The sequence below is a fragment of the Psammomys obesus genome, unplaced genomic scaffold (assembly GCF_907164565.1).
Source record: "Psammomys obesus unplaced genomic scaffold, mPsaObe1.curated_primary_1811, whole genome shotgun sequence".
Lineage (NCBI taxonomy): Eukaryota > Metazoa > Chordata > Mammalia > Rodentia > Muridae > Psammomys > Psammomys obesus.
This window is the reverse complement of record NW_026592510.1, coordinates 5340695-5362242: the sequence shown is the minus strand read 5'-3', so window position 1 is coordinate 5362242 and position 21548 is coordinate 5340695. Positions and strand designations below refer to the sequence as shown.

Here is a 21548-nt window from a genome sequence, read left to right as displayed (position 1 = left end):
ATTTTTCCTAAACTTACTGAAGAGCAAAGTGCGTCAAAAGGAGTAATTTGCAGTTATATATAATTCAATATAAGGAAAAGAAATTTTATTACTGTCAATTGTAAAAGTTTACACAGCAGTATAGTGATGCAAACTTAGATTGCTTATAAAGTTTTAAATAAAGATTAAATGATTCAAGTTAAATATGACATATAACCACGTTAATTTTAGCTTAGATTTAGAAAGTGGAGATTCATTACCTTTAAAATTTTTATCTTACTAACAGAAAGGCAGACAGTATATTTTAATTTTTGTGTGGAACATTTCTAATTTTTCATAACTATATAAAATGAATCCCTAACTATTACGAAATAGCTTATCTTCTGGAAATGAGTTCAGTTCTTACTTTTACACATTACAACTTGAAATTTGTCTTTATTTGCTGTTTGTTCATTTGTGCATAGCTTGACAGTGTTTAACAATTTTTAAGCCACTTCTGAAATAGTCACTTTGATGATTTGATTAGAAAATTGTTCATGTAGGAATAAAAAACAGAAAATTTGAACATTCATTGCAGTAAATCAGTTTTCAATATTTTGTGTCTCTGTTTTAAATAAGCTCAAAACATAAGACTGTTTTTATGTTGATACTGTATATAAATTCAGAGTTGGTAAAGTTAACTTTAGAAGCCTGTGTACATAGGACAGCATTTTATTTCCACAAGCCTATTCCACCTTACAAGTGTTTAGTTCCAGAAGACAGTGTTAGTTATTAATAGATAGCGGTTTTGTTTTTCCATTAGAAAATACTAGCTCATAAAACAAAAGTTTTACTGCACAGAGCAGATGACTCTTGAATTTTGTTCCTTTTCTTCTCCTAGTAGATAGATAAACTTGATTTTCAGAACCAGCATTGGAAAATTGGTTTTGTGATTTACACTTAAGACAAGTTACAGGATTTGTTCCGAGGATCATAATTTAGGTAGGATATTTATGTCAGAAATGAGTTCTGTAAATAGTATTTTTGGAGTTGCTTTTAATCTGGCAGTTTTGAAATTGATGCAGTTGCTGTTGGAGATATCATTGATGTTGAGTATAGCTGAAATAGCTTTACCTTAGTAAGGATTTGCCCATCCTTTTTTTTTTTTTTTTTTTTTAGGCCATGCTACTGTCACATAGCTTTCTTGGTTAGGTGCTTAAAGGTGTCTGATGTGGGATGATGGTTCTTTTGGTACTGAAAGTATTGGCAGAGATGAAATTAGAGTCTTGGGTTTGATGCCTCACCTCATTTTCTATGCTTTTCATTGGTTGCAGAAGGGGTGCCAGTAGTTTCATCTTCTAAAATAATTTCTATTGGAACAAAAAGGCTGTTTTTTAGGGGAATGTTATTATCAGAGTAAACATATTTTGGGAATGAGTTGACTTTGCCTGGGAAGTTTTAATTTTGTTCAGAATGGTTAGGGCATACTTCTCCATTTCAACAGTAGGCGTTAGGGACATCTTGATGGTACTAGGCTGGTAATGTTAGCTTTGGAGAGATGGAACTTCAGTTGCACCTGCTAGCAAAAGAATGTTCTTGACCTGTATGTATATGGTGTGGAAAAGACTATAAATGTGCGCCTTTTGTATAATTAGTCAAACAGTTATAATCGAAGCCAGCACTCTAAATATAAGCAATGACTAACTTATATTTGAGTTTTCTATGTGTATGTATGTGAGTATAAAGTTAAAAACTTATATTCTAGGAAATGGATTTCTTTTTAGAGAACAGACTGCTTTGGGGCTTATCTTAAAACATGATTGAGTCTTAAATTACCTTAAAATATGGCTGGCTTTATCTATACTCTCTGCAGTTATACAGTGTTTCATTTAGTTTTAGGCAAACAAGGTGGACTCAGGCCAGCCTGCTGCCTGTGCTATAATAATCTTGGCTGTCACTTGGCTGGATAATTCTTTGCTATTTAATTTCTTTCAGTATTACTTTACCTGAAATAAGGGAAGGATAATTGTACCCACCACAAAAGTTTATCTAATTCCAGCAAGGCAGAGGCAGGAGGATCTTGGTAAGTCCTAGTTCAGCCTGGACTGACTGCATAGTGAGTTTGAGGTGGACCTATATTATTCTACACAGTGAGTTCCAAGCCACCCACGGTTCCATTGAGATCCTGTCTGAACAAACAAATAAGGTACATAATCTCCTTGCGGTGGTACCCACCTCATTGTAAATACTTAAATTATAGCTACTACTCTTAACAATTTCCAATTATTCACATCAAAAAATGTTTGCATTTTTGTTTATGGAGTGAGACCAGTTGCAATTTTAATTGACTCAAGCTATGACTTTTCATTTTAAAATAGGGAAATTCTTTTAGGAACTCTTTAGTGTAATGTCTAATTTTGCCCTTCACTCATAGTTGTTCAAAGCAAAGTTAATCATGCTCATCAAAGTTCTTGCTTTTAAATCTTAAGAGAAAGGTGATCTTAGTGTAGCATAATGAATTTAAAAACTGTCTGTTGTAAGACTAAATTTCTTTTAGTACTCAATATAGATGAACTTAAATGTCATATAACATGTATGTATTGATAAGACATTTATATAACATATATGATATAGATATGATGTACTTGCTCTTAAGGGTCAGGTTCTCACCATGTAGGCCTGGCTTGTCTGGAACTTGTGGCCGTACTTGGCCAGTATCATAGTTATTTTTCATAAAGAATATTCCTCACCGCTAATAAACAGAACTCAGAGTTATGTAAACTCTTTATCAGTAAAGGTATGTTAGCATTTCCTATTAAATTCAGCTTTATTGGGGTAGTCACGCAATTCTGCCAAATTCCATTCGTTACAACAGACACATATTCAATGTAATCTGTAGTGAATTAGTATAAGAATTTAAAGTTAGTGTTAAACCTCCAGTATTGTTCCCACTTTCACATTTGGCCAAGGTTTTTCAGCATAACTAGAACCCTGAAATGGGAAGAAGCTAAAGAGATTTTTTTTTTCTTTGCGTACTCTATTTTTAAAAATTTCTTTCATTTTTCTGGAGTTGGGAGTGTGGAGGTCAGAGGACAGTTTATGGGAGTTGGTTCTCTCCTCCCTCCATTTGGCATTGGGATTGGCAGTCAGGTTGCTTTGATTGCAGGAAGAGCCTTCAGCTGCTGAGCCATCCTGGAAGCCCAAGTGGAGGAAGAAAGGAGAGGCTTAAGCTCCACCTCCTGCATGTGACAGGGAACATAACATTTCTTTGCTTGTGCTGCTCTTTGAGATGTTTAGTATCCTCAGTAGTGGAGCACCTTAATTTCCAGGGGTGTTTCTACTTATTTATTTTGAGATGCAAAGTGGATGCTGCTCTAATTATTCGTGACTCTTTATGTGCTCTTACGATTTTTCTTTCTTTTGTTCAGCTGTGTAACATAGCTGTGTGCTTTGTGTAACGCAGGTCATAAAATCGAGTCGCATTTCTTGATGTCTGACCCTGCTACATTGTCTGAATCAGTTTCAGTCTTTCTCTTCTGTGTCCTGTACTATAGCCAGTGCATAGGTGCTGTATCATTAGAGCCCTGCAGGATAAATGATTTTGTTTCTTTGAAAAGTGATAAAATTCCTATCGATTTTTCAGGCTGAAGTAGAATAGCTTTTTCCTCCTTCCTTCCTTCCTTCCTTCCTTCCTTCCTTCCTTCCTTCCTTCCTTCCTTCCATCCTTCCTTCCTTCCTTCCTTCCTCAGTCCTAATTTGTATGTGTACTTTTGAGTCTTTGAATAGGATGTAATTACTCAAGGTAGAAGATATGCATTCTGTTTTGAATCAGATATCTTTAAATGAGATGTTTCTCTAAAAGTGAATCATAAAATCAATAAATGTGTTTAAAGTTGGAAGCAAGTTTTTGCTTTGAAACAAACACAGATTGTTTTCATTAAGTTATTTTCTCTATAATGAGACTTTTTAGAAAGTTATTATGTTACTCTGAACTTAAAAGAAGTAAATTTTTTTCTTTTACTTTTAGAATGAAGTTTTGGTAGATACTAAGGTTATCTTCAGGTTTCTGTATTACAGTATCTCCCATCAACCAAACCTTAATGTGTTACGTTTGTGTGTTTATAGGCTACCAGTTAACACTGGTGTCTTCCCCTGTTGCCCTCTGCCTTATTTCCTGAGACGGGATCTCTCATTGAACCGGGAGCTTGCCTGTTTGGCTAGATTGGCTGTCTTTTGCCTCTACCCTGAGTGCTGGCTTCCACGTGCACAGCACCACGCATGGCTTTTACATTGGTGCTGGGGACTCCACCTCAGATCCTGGTGCTTGCATAGTTAGTGCTTTATCCACTGAACCATTTCTTCAGCCCCTATGTTATGCTCATTTGAACTATAATATTTATAGGTGCATTATATCAATTGGCAAATAAGTCCTAAATAGCCTGACATTGATTTTGTAGAAAAGGCCTAGTGAATTAGAAAGGCAGCCTTCTAGAATGCAAGGCACGTGGCCTGTAATTAGTCAGACCCCAAATACTGCTTAAATTTCTGCCCTAGTTTTCATCTTTCTAATGTGAAGTAAAGCTGTGACTTGTAGGTGTTTGTTTTTGTTAGAAGTACATGGTATTTCTAGAGTATAGTGTGATCCCTTCCTACTTCATCTGAACTTTCAGTAGTGTCTGGAAACATTTTGGTGTGCATGGTCCTAACTGACATGGCAGAAGGCTTAGTTGTGCTCCGTGGGTTGAGGCTGGTATGTTTTCAGGCATCGGCAGAACCTGGGATCTTTCAAATGCTAGGGTATGTAAGTAGAGTACCTTTGCCTTAGATTGTGGACCCATGAAGAAATTGTTGCTGGATAGTAGAGCTGGGCCTAACTAGGTTTTCTGAAGGTCGTGGGGCCTATTTATATATTTTTATAAGAACTTTATAAGAACTAAATATCCCTAATGAGAAAAAGATCTATTTGACAAGGCCTCCTGTCTTTCAGCAGACTGTGAGAGTTTGAACTTTTGCTAGAAAGGTTAAACTTGTTCCTAGTAACTGCTGTGTGGTGTGTATGTATCACTGCTCGGAAGGGATCACCGAGAGGGCATGCAGGGTGGGTGTTAACTTAAAGTCAGGGGTGTTGCTGCAGCCGAGGCTCTTTTTCTGTTTGAGGACAGCCTGAGCAACTTGAGTTCTAGAGTCAGACTGCGCCTCAAAAAAAAAAAAAAAAAAATTCTCCCCCCACATTTGAACAGTTTTCTTAGTAATTGTTTAAGTGGTTACTTTGCTGCTAGTGTCTTGAGTGCTGTTGTTGTCTAACCTGCTCTTTAGTCTTAGACTTTTACTGTAAATGTTTGTTTCTTCATATCAGATGAAGTTAAATGTGCTGGTGTGAAGTGGCAAATTTCCGACAAGTAATAACAAAACCCATCATTTTTCCAGATGAAGAGAATGGGGCTGACTTGACTGAAATTCTCGGATGTGTGTTTATGTTCTCTTCTGAGCCTCATATTTGTTGTCGGCCTGGTTGAATTAAAGTGTTTTACTTACCTAAAATAAAAACTGGAATCACTGTGAAGTTTTTCAGAATTGGGCATGTGAGTTTTGATTAGGTCAGAGATGCACAGAAAGACACCAAGGGAATAAAAAGGACATTGAATTTTTTGTTTTTATTTTTAGGGATTACAAGCATAATTATAATTGTTCTAGGAATAGATTAATTGCTGTGCCTTTTTTTTCTGTTTAATGTCACAATTTTATTTGCCACTCATTTTACACGAAGAAAATGTTGGCTTTATTTAAATAATTGAAATTGTACTGATTAGAATTTTGGTTCTTGAAGCTAAGGGTTGGTGTTTAGGTACACTGATGAGTATTTTGAAAACAACATGACTTGTCATACCTTCATATTCACCAAGAAAAGCAGACAGTATTCGTTGCTGTAATTCAGTTGAGTAGATTTATAGTGATTAAGTCTGAATTAAAAACTGACTTGCTAAAGAATATCCCTTTTATAAAAAGATTACTAAGAGAAAGAATCACCTAGTTTTTAATTTTATCTATTTGTCTTTTTTTTTTTTTTTGAGGCAGGGTTTTTCTGTTTTATCTCTAGCTGTTTCAGAACTCTTTAGACCCAGGCTGGCCTCTAGCTCACAAGATCTGCCTTCCTCTGCCTCCCAAGTGCTAGGATTAAAGGTTGTATGCTACCACTGCCCAGCTAGTTTTTTTGTTTGTTTTGTTTTGTTTTGTTTAAACTTCAACACTTCACATCGTTTTCTAATTCGTGGTAAATTTAAAGAGGTGTGTTTTTTTCTTAATAATTTATATAGTGCTTCATAATTGAAATTGTCAAAATATTTACCTACACATTAAGATTTCTCCATTTTCTTACTGCATTTCATTAAAGTGGACTTAAGGTGACAAAAGGCGATTGCTTTTATGATTCAGATTTTACAAAAATCACAATCTAGTAAAAAAAAAATGTAATAATAATTGAAGTATTACACTCTTGAAATGCGTCCACCCAAAATTACTTCCAGGAAATCTATTGCACATTTAATACCTAATGTTTATATTACTTAAGTCAGATAACATATACATATACAATATATGTTAGGTGTAATATAAGTTATATATATATGAGACAGTTTCTGGTTCCCTAGCTCATGCTGGTCTGAAACTCATTATATACATCCCATTGTTTCAGCATCTCAAGGGCTGTGATTATAGATCTATATTACTTACTATTCCAGGCCCAAAAATATTAATTTCATTTATTTTGGAATATTTTGCTGTGTTGAAACTAAAGTGGAATAGAAGTAATTTGAATAAGAAACTATTTTCACACTGAAGTGGGCATTGCTTTATTGCTGGCCTTTTGAATCCAGGATCATTGGCTTGCCGTGATGTTACAGTTGCATGTTTTGAATGATGTGCGTTATATTTGCACAGTTAGCCTGTGGAATTGTTGCACTATTAATTAACATTTGCTCTGATAACCAGTAGTAGCATTTAGAAAAAATCTACATTTAGCAGTTTGTCAGATTTTATTTTTAAGTCAGATGCTGAAAGAACTTTATCCATATGAACTAATCAAAGTTCTTTATCAATTAATTATATTAATATATTTTGAATAAAATATTTAAAACAGTGGCAGAAAAAGTTTTCTTACTTCGTAAATACTTACTACCAGGTGTGCTTGCATGGCCTGTAATCTTAGCACCAGAGAGCTGTCCTTAGGGAAATCAGTTCATCCACCTTTGCTTACATGAGTCAAACAAAAGCCCAGCATGGACCCTGTTTTAGAAAAATTAAAAGGCAAGTGCAGACAAAGATGAAATCTCCCCCCAAAAATGAAACTTGAACTTGACATTCTCATGTAGGTATAAGGTTGCTGTCTTGCATTCTCATAAAAATTAGTGGTGGCAAAATACTGTTAGTGTTTTCATGTTGCCTTTGAGTATGGAAGACGTGGCCCACTGTCTTATTGAGTAGCTTTTGTGGACTAGTTTGTATGAATTTTGCATGAGAGAACAGTATGCTAAAATGTGTGATACAGTCACTGTCTAGATTGTAGTCCTGATTGTGTATATTTGAAAATATGCTAAGGTCCTTAGTAAGCTACTTGCTTTTTAACCACTGCAGAATTCATTGTACGGTGTCCAGGAACCCAGGCCTGCATCTGCTCTTCAAATGTAGGAAAAACTTAAGAGGATTCAGTGGTAGCAAATGGTTTTGACACCTTTTTGTCTTGGAATCATCTAATTACAAGTTTTTAAGAACAAAGATTAAGTTTTAGGCCTTTGTAAAAATGAATCTTAAGTTATGCTGTCATCGGCACCCTTCTACTGAACCACTAAGGGGTTGCCTAAGGGCTAAAGATGCTGTTATGAGCCCAGCTGACTCTGGTCACTGGCTTTACTGGAGTGTTTGTTTGGATGTTTCGATAGAAGATAATAAATTAGACAAAATTTCAGGGTTTTCAAACTAGGTTTTCTAACATGTTATATGAGAATAGATAATAGAAAAACTCAGGGAACTGATTTAATAAGCAATTTTGAATGTATTTTTTGAGGTCCCCCTTAGGACAACTTAATTTTCATGTCTATAAAAGAGCTTCCTCACTTAAGCATTTTCTCTTGCATCTTAAATCACTGTAGAAGTTGTTTCTAATTTAAATGTTCTCCTTCCTATGAACTTGATGTTATTAGCTATGCTATATAGAAGTCTTTGATAGGTGTTAATATAGCTTAATAGAATCTGATGGATCTTAATCTTTTTGCTATATTAATTTATATTTATTTTTTGAGTAGGTTTTTTTTTTATGTGCCAAATGATTATTATAATAAAAAAAAACATTCTACGTTTATGTATTTGTTCTCAAACCCAACTTTGTGACTGGGGCCTATACTTTTTGAATGAAAGCCTCTTGCTGGTTAGTGTTTATGAGGAAGAAGGTTTTGCTAGTACATTTCTGGACTTTGACTAGAATGACTTTTACTTTGGTCAAGACTGAACTAACTTTGGACCTTTTTGCATAGGAAGCCATTGTGTTCATAAATGATCCTTCCCGTCCTTAACAAGTGCAGCTTTTACCCAAATACTGAAAGTTTAGAAATCATTACCCAATGATTTAGAAATCTGCTTACTTAGTATTTGGATAATGTGAAATGTTAAAAAACGTTCTTGTTTAATTATTTTCATTTTTATTCCTCCGATTTAACTGGTATTTTTGTCTTTTCTGTATTAAACCCTCCTTTTATGTCTTCCCTCTCTTTCTTTCTGTGAGAGCCTTACTGTGTAGTCGTAGTTGGCTTGAAACTCTCAAGACTCCTAGTCCCTCTGCCTCCTGGAATGAAGGGAGTATGCCACCACAGCGTGGCCAAACTTTGTATGTCTCAGCACTTTATCAGTTGAAAAGGTTGACTTACTTTGTGGTTTTTTTTTTTTTTTGTTGTTGTTGTTGTTTGTTTTTTAGTTTTAGCCTATTTCCTATGTTTTTTAAATATGTTCTTTGAACATAAAAGATTTTAAATCAGTGGCAGTAATTATTTTCTTACAAAATATGTACCCCATCCAGTAAATTACTTAAAAAGTAAAGCATTTATGTATTTAAACATACACCAAAGACTTGTGTTTGTTTTTTTTGTTTTTTTTTTTTTTTTCAAATTATTTGTTTATGTATTTTATGTGTATGAGTGCTCTGTCTGCATATATGCGTGCAGGACACAAGAGGGCATCGGGTCCGATGGTTGTGAGCCACCACGTGGGAATTGAAATAAGGACTTTTGGAAGAGCACCCAATACTCTGAACTGCTGAGCTGTCTCTCTAGCCCCGAAAGACTTGTTCTTATTTTCCATCTATCAATATAGATAAAATGTTAATAGAAAAATTTCATATTCTAAAGTGAATTTTGTCTAGCTTTTTAAAAACATGATTCAGAGTTTGGGGAATAATTTATAACTCACAGATATATAAAGTTGACTATAATGATTTAAATTCTTCAGTGGGAATAGGAATCATTTCATAATATTAAAACAGCACAATTATAAAATCAATATGAGTCTCTTTACTAAAGTCATGAGTGACAGTGTATATGTCTTCATGATTTAAAATCTGCATTACTTCTGGTTCATGTTATTTTTCTTTAGTTCAAAACAGTCCATTGTGGCAAACTTACTTATACCACTTGGAAAAGCAACTAAGTCATTTCCAGCTGATTTCTAGGCTGGTAGTATAGGGTAAAGAAGCTTGATTTATTTCATGTATTACATTAAAGTCACCTGTGGAATGGCCTCTGAATCTCTTGAAGTCAGGGTTGAACCTGCAAAGTCAGTGCAGGTGAGCAGTTTGGAGTTTTTTATTTTCATGACACAGCTGCTGCTAAGTGGATTGCCACTACATACAACAGGGTCTTTGTTCTCCAGTTACTGTGCGTCCTCTGACCTTAAATCTCATCTGTTGGAATATCTTTTCTGTTGTCAGTTAGAAGCCATAATGTCTTTTGCATAATTATAAAGTAGCTAAAACTTACTGTTTGGTTTTGGTTTTGTTTTTTTAATATTCTTTTTTATTATCATTTATTCAATTTGTCTCCTAACTGTGGCCCCCTCCCTCATCTCCTCCCAATCCCACCCTCCCTCCCTCTTCTCCCCCTATACCCCTCCCCTAGTCCACTGATAGGGGAGGTCCTCCTCCCCTTCTATTTGACCCTAGCCTACAGGACTGGTTGCACTGTTTTCCTTTGTGGCCTCTCAGGGCTGTACAGTCCAGGGGGAGGTGATTAGAGAGTCTGCCACTGAGTTCATGTCAGAGAAAGCCCCTGCTCCCCTTGCTAGGACCCCACTTGAAGACTGAGTCTATGGGCTACATCTGAGCAGGGGTTTTACATCCGCTACATGCATGGTCCTTGATTGGGTTATCAGTCTCTGCAGAGCCCTCAGGGCTCAGTTTTGTTTGTTTTTTGGGATTTTTTTTTTGTGTGTGTGTATATATATATGTGTGTGTTTGTTTGTTTTGGCTCTGTTGCTTTTTTGTTTGTTTTGGCTCTTTGACTCTTTTGGAGCTCCTGTCCCCTCCTCCAGGTCTTTCTATCTCCCCCTTCTTTCATAAGATTCCCTGTACTCTGCCCAAAGTTTGGCTATGAGTCTCAGCCTCTGCTTTGATATCTCGATCAGTAGTCTTTCAGAGGCTGTCTGAGGTAGTTTTTTTTTTTTTTTTTTTTTTTTTTTAAAGTAGCCTACTGCAGGAGTAGCTTACAAATCTAATATCAAGTATAAAGAATAGAGCATTAGAGACATATCTCTTTGAGTTGTGTTAATGTTGGGTCAATTACAGCTCTGACTTTTGTAATGTTTTGTATGCACCATTATATTTCGATAGACAGTTTGGAGTTTGTATTTGGCTTAGTTCTTAAAGAACTGTTAACAAGTATGCCTAATACATGTTGGGCTTATGCACTTTTGAAAACTGCTAAAGAAATAGTATTCATATTTTGCATGATTTGTCCTTAGTGGTCAATCCTAGATGGTTTTTTTGATAGTAAGAAAACCAAAGGAACAGCGTTGTGCATGGATATTTAAACATGTATGCACACTTGTATGTATTTGTATGTGCACTGCAGTGGAATTTTAAACAGGAAACATTTTACATACATACATATATATATATGTATATATATACACATATATATACATATATATATATATATATATATATGTATGTATGTATATATATATTCTTCCAAAGACCTAGGAAGAAGCAGCTGATTATTCTCACATTCATTAGAACCTGGTAGTTAGGCAATTTAAAGTTTTAGAGGCTCATATATGTGGGCTTGGACAGTTGTAGGCACATCGTTTCATCTTGGACTTCTGTGAAGAAAACCTTGGTGGAAAAGTAGTAGAGATGGCTAGTAAGTCCTCAGTGAACACCCCAAGTAAACCTTACTTTGGATTTCGGATTTCGGAGTTGCCGATTTTATAAAGGACTTGAAGTGTTAAATACTTTATTCATTCAAGAATTGAAAGCTTTTTCATTGAGTTTATTCTTAATCTATATGCATAATTTTGAATAACTTTGAGAAGGATTCTTAAACTTAAGGAATTCGATGGAAAAAAATGGGCTGGGATTTAACCCAGGGACTTTTCATATGTAAGACATAGTGCTCTACCCTTGAGATAAGAAAGCATACTTTACTTTTGAGTTAAGTCTTCCCTCACTAACCCAGGCTTGCCTTGAGCTGATAGGTAGCGCAGAAGACCTAGGATGTGTGATCTACCAACCAGACGACCTTGCAGTCATGTACTGCCACGCCAGATTGATCCTGTTTCAAAAGTTGTGAGTGGCTCCTGGGTACCTGTAATCCCGGTGTTTAGGGGAAGAGACAGAAGGATCAAGAGAGTTCAGCTTAACTCCTGGCAAGTTGCAGGCCACCTCAGGCTAAGATACCCTTCATCCCATTAAAAAAAAAAAAAAAAAGAAAGAAAGTTTGTCACTGGAAATTACGTTCATTAATGTATATGTTTACATTAATAGGTATGTTGTTATTGCATAGGTATTGTCAGTGTTTGGTATTGTCCTCTTTTCACAAATAGGATATTTACCTACTAAGATATACTTTTTATTTATTTGTTTGTGATTTTCTTTAAAGACATTCTGTATTGCCCTGGCTGGCCTCAAACTAACTCTTATGTAGACAAGGCAGGTGTTGAAACTCAGATCTGTTTGCCTCTGCCCCCAAGTGATGGGATTACAGGTGTGAACCAGCATGCCTGGCCTATTTTCAAAGCTGTTTATAATTACTGTTTTACCAGCCGTACTAAATGCCATGGTTTGCTCTCTACTTTGTTGTAGTTATTTCCATTTTCTTCTATGAATCACACTGCTCTGAATCTTTGTAGCCTATCTTTCCTGTGTGGTTTATTTTCCTTGACTATATTTCTGGAGCAGAATGAAGACAAACACATTTTATAGGTGTATCTTGGAGATTCCTTGTCAAATGCACCAACTTATAGTATTGCTATTAAGTAGGAAAACTAATGAGTTAATGTTTGCATGCAGGGTTGGTACACTTGGATTAACCTTCAGTGCGCAGCCCTACTGTTTCAGCCTCCCAAGTGCTGGATTGCCAGCATCGGAGGCGTGTGCTGTGATGCCTATGTGCCGTTTTTTTTTTTTTTTCTTTTAGTGGAGACAAGGTTTTATACCTTTGGCTGGCTGGCCTGGAACTTGCTATGTAGACTAGGTTGTCCTGAAACTTTGGTGATTCTCCTGTGTCTCAGCTGTTGGGACCTGACATGAAGAACTCTGATGATAAGAGCCTCTTAGTTTCAGCTATAGGGCCCAACGCAGTTTTATACATTTAAAAATATTTTCAGATACCTTACATGAATCAACGAGCAAATGAAAGGAATACTGTTATTTTACACGAGGACAAAAGTAGCATTAAGGCACAGACTTTGATTTACCTGAAGTTGCCAGCTTTATGTTGCAGGGTTGCTGTTCTGTATCAGATATTCATTCCATGGTTAGAATTGGATATGGTACCTATTAAATAGTTAAACTACACAGACCTATATTAGCTTTTGTTTAGTTTTGTTTTGTTTTGAGACAGGGTTTCTCTGTATAGTCCTGGCTGTCCTGCAACTCATTCTCTGTACCAGGGTGGCCTCAAACTCACAGAGATGTGCCTGCCTCTGCCTTCTGAGTGCTGGGATTAAAGGCCTGTGCCATCGCTCCTGGTGTTGATTCCTGTTCTTTTAAAGCCCCTTTAGTCCAGTTTTGTCCCTCCCTCCCTTCCTCCCTCCCTCCCTCCCTTCCTTCCTTCTTTTTTTCTGTTTCTTGATAGATTTCTATTTCACTTCTACAGCCTCTGACTATTCTAGCCACATAAGTATTTTTTTTTAATATATTATATTTTAATCTGTGGGAGTGTTAATGCCTACATACATGTCTGTATGCCTGGTACCCACAGAGTTCTGAAGAGGGCATGGGATCTCCTGGAACTGGAGTTGCAGATTTTTGTAAGCTTCAATGTGGGTGCTGGAAAGCAAAGCCAATCCTCTTTCTGCAAGAGCAGCAAGTATACTTAATTTCTGGGTTTTCTCTCCAACCCCTGTGTTTTCTGTTGTCACTGATGTATGATAAGTACTCTTGTGAGGGTTACCTATCATAATACTTACTTAGTGATGCTTTTTCCATACTTCCACAGAACTAACCCCTCCCTCTGAAAACATCTTAATTTAAAAAAATGCGATAGTACTTTTAGTGCCACGGTAGGTCTTTCTGTGTGCCTGTCTTTCTTAAGAAAGGTTCCTAAGTTGGAGGTAGCTCTCAGAAGTAGAACACTGGCATTTCCAGCAACCACAGAAAGGAGGTAACTAACTCAGTCTTGTGCCAACTTGTTTGGATTATAAATATTCATAGCACAAAGGTTAAATTTGAAATTAGTTCTAGATAGAATGACCACATTTCACTGGAAATAGTAAAAATGTTTTTCTTTTAATAAAATTCAGTTCTTAATTGCATTGTTCAGTAAAGCATAGATTATTTAAATCATTAAGTATCTGTATGCATATGTATGTCTATATTTTTTGTTTTTGTGTGTTGGGTAAAACTAAGGCTCATGTACAAAGCCTCTGTCACTGAGCTGTCTTTCCTGACATCTCAGTTTATATTTTGACCAAAATTAACTTGTAATGTTTTGAGTGGGAATTTCAAAGTAGTGATAATTATCACTGTTTGGGTCTTCATTCTGGTGACTCAATCTTTTGCTTATATTTTCCATTTTTCTTAAGTTGGTGCTCAAAAAATTTAATCTTTTTAAAAATTGAATCAGAAGTTGTATTTCTTTTGTCATGGTTAAATCTTTCCTTGCTTGCTTTCTCCATTATTTCTGAACATAATATAACCAGCACATTTATTTTATTTTATTTTATTTTTCTTTATTAATTACACTTTACTGACTTTGTATCCCCCCCCCCCCCTTGGTTCCCTTCCTCCTCCCGTCCCAATCCCTCCCTTCCTCCACCCTCTGCATGCATGCCCCTCCCCAAGTCCACTGATAGGGAAGACTTCTTTTCCTTCCTTCTGATCCTAGTCAATTAGGTCTCATCAGGAGTGGCTGCCTTGTCCTCTTCTGTGGCCTGGTAATACTGCTTCTCCCTCAGGGAGAGGTAATTAAAGAGCAGGCCAGTCAGTTCATGTCAGAGACAGTCCCTGTTCCTATCACAATGGAACCCACTTGGATACTGAACTGCCATGGGCTACATCTGTGCAAGGGTCTTAGGTTATCTCCAGGCATAGTCCTTGGTTGGAATAGCAGTCTCAGGAAAGATCCCTGTGCTCAGATTTTTTGGCTCTGTTGCTCTCCTTATGGAGTTTCTGTCCTCTCCAGATCTTACTGTTTGCCACTTCTTTCCTAAGATTCCCTGCACTCTGCCCAAAGGTTGCCCGTAAGTCTCAGCATCTACATTGATAGTCTGCAGGGCAGAGCCTTTCACAGGTCCTCTGTGTCAGGCTCCTGACTTGTTCCCTCCTCTCTCCTTCTTCTGATGTCCATCCTCTTTGCCTTTCTGGGTAGAAATTGAGCATTTTAGCAAGAGTCCTCCCTCTTGATTAGTTTCTTTAGGTGTACAGATTTCAGTAGGTTTATCCTACATTATATGTCTATATGAGTGAGTATATACCGTGTGTGCCTTTCTGCTTCTGGGATAGCTCACTCAGGATGATCTTTTCCAGATCCCACCATTTACCTGCAAATTTCATGATTTCCTTATTTTTTATTGCTGAGTAATATTCCATTGTGTAGATATACCACAATTTGTGCATCCACTCCTCCACTGAGGGGCATCTGGGCTGTTTCCAGCTTCTGGCTATTACAAATAAGGCTGCTACAAACATGGTTGAGCAAATGTCCTTATTGTGTACTTGAGAATCTTTTGGATATATGCCTAGGAGTTAACCAACACATTTTCACAATTAAAGGAGCTGTATTTTTAGATGTGACCCTTTTCTTAATTTAGAATAGATGACATGTAATGTTTGTTGTATTTAAATGATAGTCATTGTATTTGGAGCTTTGCTACTTTTTGAGTTGAGGTAAATTTATGTATCTGTATGTACACTTAAGGAATTAGGAATCTGCAGAGAATATTATTAAAGTCTGTATGTGTCTGTGTGCACTAAGGAATTAGGAACCTTAAAACCGTGATTTGACCTGCTGAAGATGCTAGGTTGTGTCCTACAGACTTTTAACTTTGTCTCATTTATTCTTGTATGATGACATTAAGTCTGTCCATCTATCTTATTCCTCTAAGTTAACCTTTTTTTTTTAACCTAAGGGCTTTGTGAGTTGGTGTTAAAGATACTTGGCCATCACAGATGGTGCTCTGCCTTTATAGTTTATATGTCCAAAGCCTCCTCAGTGGCTTGGAGACTTGTTACTGAGTTATATGTGGAAGGCAAATGTATCCAGACTATCTGGGCAAGAGCTTTAGTGGTTGTTTTAAAGGAGGCAACTTGTTTTAGTAGATGTAGAAAGTCTAGATGTGAAAAATCATGATGGAACCCTAGAATCAACGAGAGCTTGAAAGATGGGCAACATTCATTGGACTGTAGATTTTTGGTTAATTGGCAACAAATTCTTCTTGAGTATAGAGGTTTGTTTTTATGTTAACCGTCGTGTAATCCAATTGAAACTAATGGACATGCTAAGTATTAATTACATTGATTAGAAGAAAGCAACCAAGCTTCAACCTCCAACTAGTGTTATTATGTTGCAGGTGGCAGGGGCTGGAGCTATTGCTTCCAGCGCAGTCACTCTGTACAGTAGGAACTTGACGTCTGGGGGTGTCGGGTGGCTTGTCCAGGTTATACAGCTCAAGGAGCAGCCAGCTCTCCATCTTCCTGACTATCACTGTTCTAATCATCGTTAACCAGGATAAATTAGAAGATGTTTTGTTATATCTTTTCAGGCTGATTCAGGTTTTTGGTTTTGTTTTTCGTGATCACCCTGACAATAGCTGTATGATGTACAAAGTGTGTTTTTTCCCTTACATGCATTAACTTTGTAAATCTGGAAATGACCTTTATCTTGGGCTCTTATTTTACTGTTTAGTTTTGTACTTTTGAGAGAGTTTCTCACTATAATCTAGGCCCATCTGAAATTTGTTACATGCCCAAGGATGCCCCCTGATTTGAAAACTTTTTGAGTTGGGATGTGTTATGCCTAGGTTTATTTTTAATATACTAAATAGAGAATTTCTAACAGTATTTTGTTGAAAAGTTGTTTTTTAAGTCTTTTTTAGAGTGATGTGTTAGTGTTTCTCAATTATACATAGTAAGTTGCAGACAAATACATTTTAAATATGTTTGATAATCTTTTATATTTACATACAGCTCTACTGGGGGAAACTAATATTTTCAAATGCATACATATATATATTGTTGTATATCTTAGCTTTTTCCTTAACTTAAACACTCAGATATTTATCCAAATATCATTGCTATGGGATTTCCTGCAGAAAGACTTGAAGGTGTATACAGGAACAATATTGATGATGTAGTAAGGTAAGAACTCTTGATTTTCCATTTCATACAGTAATAAATTATATCAATGTGTCTTATAAAAGATTCCTAAAACAGAGAACAGTACTTAAATTATGATATAGACTTTGTTTTGTTATTGTAGTACTTTGAAGTTTTAACCTAAGCACCTGCTGGCTCTCAGTAGGATGAAGTTCACTGGATAAGAACTAACTTCATATATAATGATGTATTTATGTGGTATGATTTTTGTATTCCATAAGATGCCTCTTACCAGGTCAGTGCCTGGCTTCTAGTACAGTACAAGTTTTTCATTTTACATTTGGGTTAGGCTTGATTGGGTTTATTTAGTTATTCACACTGAGGTGTGGGTGACTGATGTGTTTTTATATAGAACTTCTACCTGTAGAGGTGTTTGACACAATCGCAATAGAGAGAAATTGTTGTATTATGAAAGACTAAATTAACAGTTTTATAATTTTACATAATTTCCAAGTGTAATTGTCATTTAGTTCAGAAAGTGTTTCTCAAGGCCCACGTAAAAATACATTATGATATAAGAAATTTGAAATTGCCTGTTGGGCAAATTAGTATTAATATGTTTTTTTAATTCCAGAATAAAAATGTATTTGTATGAGTAAATGAACATTAAATTTTTGGTCCAAACTATAATAGTACTTTAATTAACAGTTCATTAATAGTGGGTCCTGCTATGTTTGCTTTGCTGGTTTTGAAGTACTTTAATGGATTTAAAAGTCAAATTTCTGGATTATTTCCTTTGTACTTGTAAGTATCTTCCCTGGGACTTTTAACTACTTTGTGGTTATGCAAATTTAAATAGGTGGGAAAGTACTATGTAACTTACAAAATATTATACAGATGTAGAATACTTTCGTAGTATATATGATTTTTGTACCCTTTTTTGAGCGAGTTATCATTTTCCACGTAGTTAAGTTGTATTCATTTATATGTTTATTGTAGTATTATCTATTTTGTTCAGGTTTAAGTTTCACTGTTTATGAAATCCAGAAAACAAACTTCCAAACCCCTGTACTATTTTGTAGTTTCCTTAAACTTGAGGTTATGCTGTCAGAGGTAACTGTTTAAAAGCTTTTAAAAATAGGGAAATGCATTTGCCATATCATAATTAGGTAGGACACAGTAGAAGGGTACTTAGGATGACAGGTCCACAGGAGCAGCAGCTTGACTGTCCGTGATGATGCAGAGAAAATGAAATAGGCCACAGAAAAAGGAGTCAGCGAGGAAATTTTTGAGTTGCAAGTTGCAGAAATGGTAACTGAACAGTCTGGCCAGGAATGGCTCACCAGATAATGTACTTTCTGCTTTGGTGCAGAATTGCTTATGGCCTGCACGTAATGTCTCATTGATGCACTAGTTCACATCAATTTTCTAGTCAACCAAGAACCAATTTAACCAAGTCAAATTAGTACTTCCACTGTATTTAGAAAGGTTGTGAGTACTCTGAATAAAGAGGAACTTCTGGCGTGCTAATTTTATATCGGTTTCTGTTAAGCATAGATTAGTCAGTGAGTATGGTTGATCATCTTTCAGGTTGCTGGTAAATTCCAGTTTCTAGACGTTTACCACTGTTTGTTAGACTTTACACTATAGTAACTTACCCAAGAACAATCTGTTGGAAAGTTAGTTGGTCCTCAATCTTCTGTGCCTATGCTTGCAAATTAAAAGATTTACACATTCATTTTGTAAATAGTTAACTAAGACCGAAATTAATTCTGTCTAGCTTTATCTATCTAGTATTTTTTTTTTTTTTTTTTTTTATTTAACCTTGTGAGTTTTGTCAGGTGTTTTACTTAAAAAGTTTATCTGGATTATTTGGCTAGTTGTCCTTTTAGCCTCTTACTATAATATTTTTAGCATTGCATCATGGAGAATTAGCTGACTCTAAAATTGTGCTCCTTGTTTGTATTGTGTTGTTGTAAGATAAGCGGCCAGATAACTTCTGTTTACCAACCTCCCGCCCTCTTTTATAGTAAAGACTGAATAGTAACAGGAAAGGAAGATGGGCTTTTTCCTATAAAGTAAAAAGACTACAGTTTTTTTGTGTGTGTGTGTGTGTGTTTTTGGGTTTGTTTGTTTTTGTTATTGTTTTTTGAGATAGGGTTTCAATTAAGTAGCCATGGCTAACCTGGAAGTCCTTCGTAGCCCAGTTGGTCTTGAACTCACAGGCATTTGCCTGCCTCTGCCTCTGAGTGCTGGGATAAAGGTGTTTCCATCACGTCAGCCCCTACAAATAATTATTGTTTTTGATTTTGTTTGTTTTTTGAGACAGTGTTTTTCTGTGTAGCCTTGGCTGTCCCGGGCTTGCTTTGTAGACCAGGCTGGCCTCAAACTCACAGAGATCCGCCTGACTCTGACTCCACTGTGCCTGTCAGCAAATAATTCTTAATTAAAATGCCTTTTAGGATTGATTTCAGAGAACATTTGTGTTCAATATCTAAATAACTGATTACTTCAGTTTGTTCATACTGTATTGGTGATATTGGTAAGTAATCAAGAGTGATTCTTTTTGTCTTAAAGTTGATAACATAAACCGGATGCAGTGGTGCTTGCCTGTAATCCCAGCACTCTGGGAAACTGAGGCAGGGGGATCTCCGTGAGTTCACCACCAGCCTGGTCTACAAAGTGAGTCCTGGACAACCAAGGCTACACAGAAAAACCCTGTCTCCAATAAAACTAATAATAATAATGATGGTAAAGTTGATAATATTATCAGTAGAAATATTTTCATTTTTATATCACCAAATATCCTGGAAGAAACTGGTAATGTGAGAGATTTAGTTTGCCTCATGGTTTTAGAGGGATTTCAGTCTGTCCTGGTTGAAAAGGCTGGGCGGAGGCACTCCCTCCCTCCAGCCATGGCATAATGAGCTTGTGGCAGAGTTGCAGAGTTCATAGTGGAATGAGCATTTGATAGTGACTCCTCATGGAAGTGAGAGGAAGCAGGAACCAGAAGAATCTTCCGAAATCTGCCTCTACTGACTGATCTCTTTCTGTCAGCCAGATTGCACTTCCAAAAAGCTGCACAGCAGGAGTAGGAGGGAGATTGCAGATTGAAACTATAACATATTTGCTTTTTTATTAATAAAATGTTTTTGCAGTTGAACTTTCTTTGCTTTGTCTAATGGGGTGTCCATAAGATATTTTAAAGTACTTTTCTTTTATCTAATTCTACATTTTTCTAATGATTTCCCCAAATAAGAAATATTGTATGACACTTATTCTTTGTTATTAAACTATATCATTACCTGGAGTGAAGTAAATTTAAATTGCAAATACCTTCATGCTTAAATTGTCCTGTGAGTAAAGGTTTGAGAGATACAATGTATTATGGTAATATAAAATTTCATGTTTGAGATATATGATATTTGAGACTAATGTTTAACTTCTCCATTTGAGATCAGGGATTAATATAAACAATGAAAATGGAGAAATAAACCAAGATGGAACTTTGCTTTCTTAATTGCAGATGATTTGCTTAATCTAAGGAATGAGCACTGATGGAGGGCAGAGCAGGAGGGAAATAAAAGCACTTTCACTGTAGTTTTTTTTTTTTTCTTCCTCCTAATTGCTTTCATTTTTTCTTAATTTTTGCCACTAAGAAAGTGTAATATGAAACCACATTTTGTTCTGATAGTTCATTACTCTTTGATTTGTGATTTTTGTTTTTTGTGACAAGGGTTTCTCTGTCCAGGGTCACTCTGTAGACCAGGCTGGCGTTGAATTCAGAGATGTGCCTGCTTTCTGCCTCTATGCTGGAATTAAAGGAGTGTGCTACTACTGCACAGCTTGATACATGCTTTTACACTGTCCCTTAGGCTAATATGAAAGTTCTCTGTTTTTAAATCTAAGCAGTCTTTAACAGACTGGTGCAAAGTGTGTTTAAGGAGATTATCTTGTGATCTGTCCCTAATGAGTCATGAAAATGCAGATGTAACAGAGGCAAACTACCTTCTATGCAAAATCTTTGTAATGTCACCAGGTGTGCCTTTCCCTACCTTTTATGTTTTCTCCATGCTCACTCTCATCTTCTTAGACGGTGTTTCATTGAACTCAAGTTGGAAATGTTGAAAATGAAAAAGTTGTATCTACAAAATTTTTTCTCTTTGTATGAATTTGTGGAAATTTATTGTAAAATTTATAGGTTTGATGTGTTTTGAGGTCGATGCATGTTGTATGACCCAGACTGACTTCCATATAGCACAGGCTGGTTTTGAGTTCATGATCCTTATGCCTCCACCCATGGAGCTGGCATCACAGGCCTGTCCACTCAGCCCAGTTCACCTATAGTTTTTATATGGAACCAATTAGAGCTTAGTCTTAGGACATAATGATTTAACAAAAGACATCTGTTATTGTCTTGTATACTTAGCTTCCTTACCCAAGTACAACCTGTTAGAGACTCAAGAGTATATTCTTTCTTGGCCACTAGCATATGTATTTTCTTTCTGAAGAAACTTTGCAAATGTTCAATTCTTAATTATATGTACATTCCATAATAAAACTTAATTGTATGTTG

The 21548-nt window shown here is 36.1% G+C and overlaps 1 protein-coding gene across 1 annotated transcript in view; it reads left to right on the top strand.

The window, feature by feature from the left end:
* The window catches only part of Pten (phosphatase and tensin homolog), a gene marked incomplete at its 5' end in the record, with an annotated part of 67289 nt that overhangs the window by 3703 nt on the left and 42038 nt on the right, over window positions 1–21548 (top strand). The window contains one exon of the mRNA XM_055614166.1: window positions 16930–17014. Coding sequence (XP_055470141.1) covers window positions 16930–17014 — 85 coding nt within the window. The remainder of the gene's footprint in view (window positions 1–16929; window positions 17015–21548) is intronic.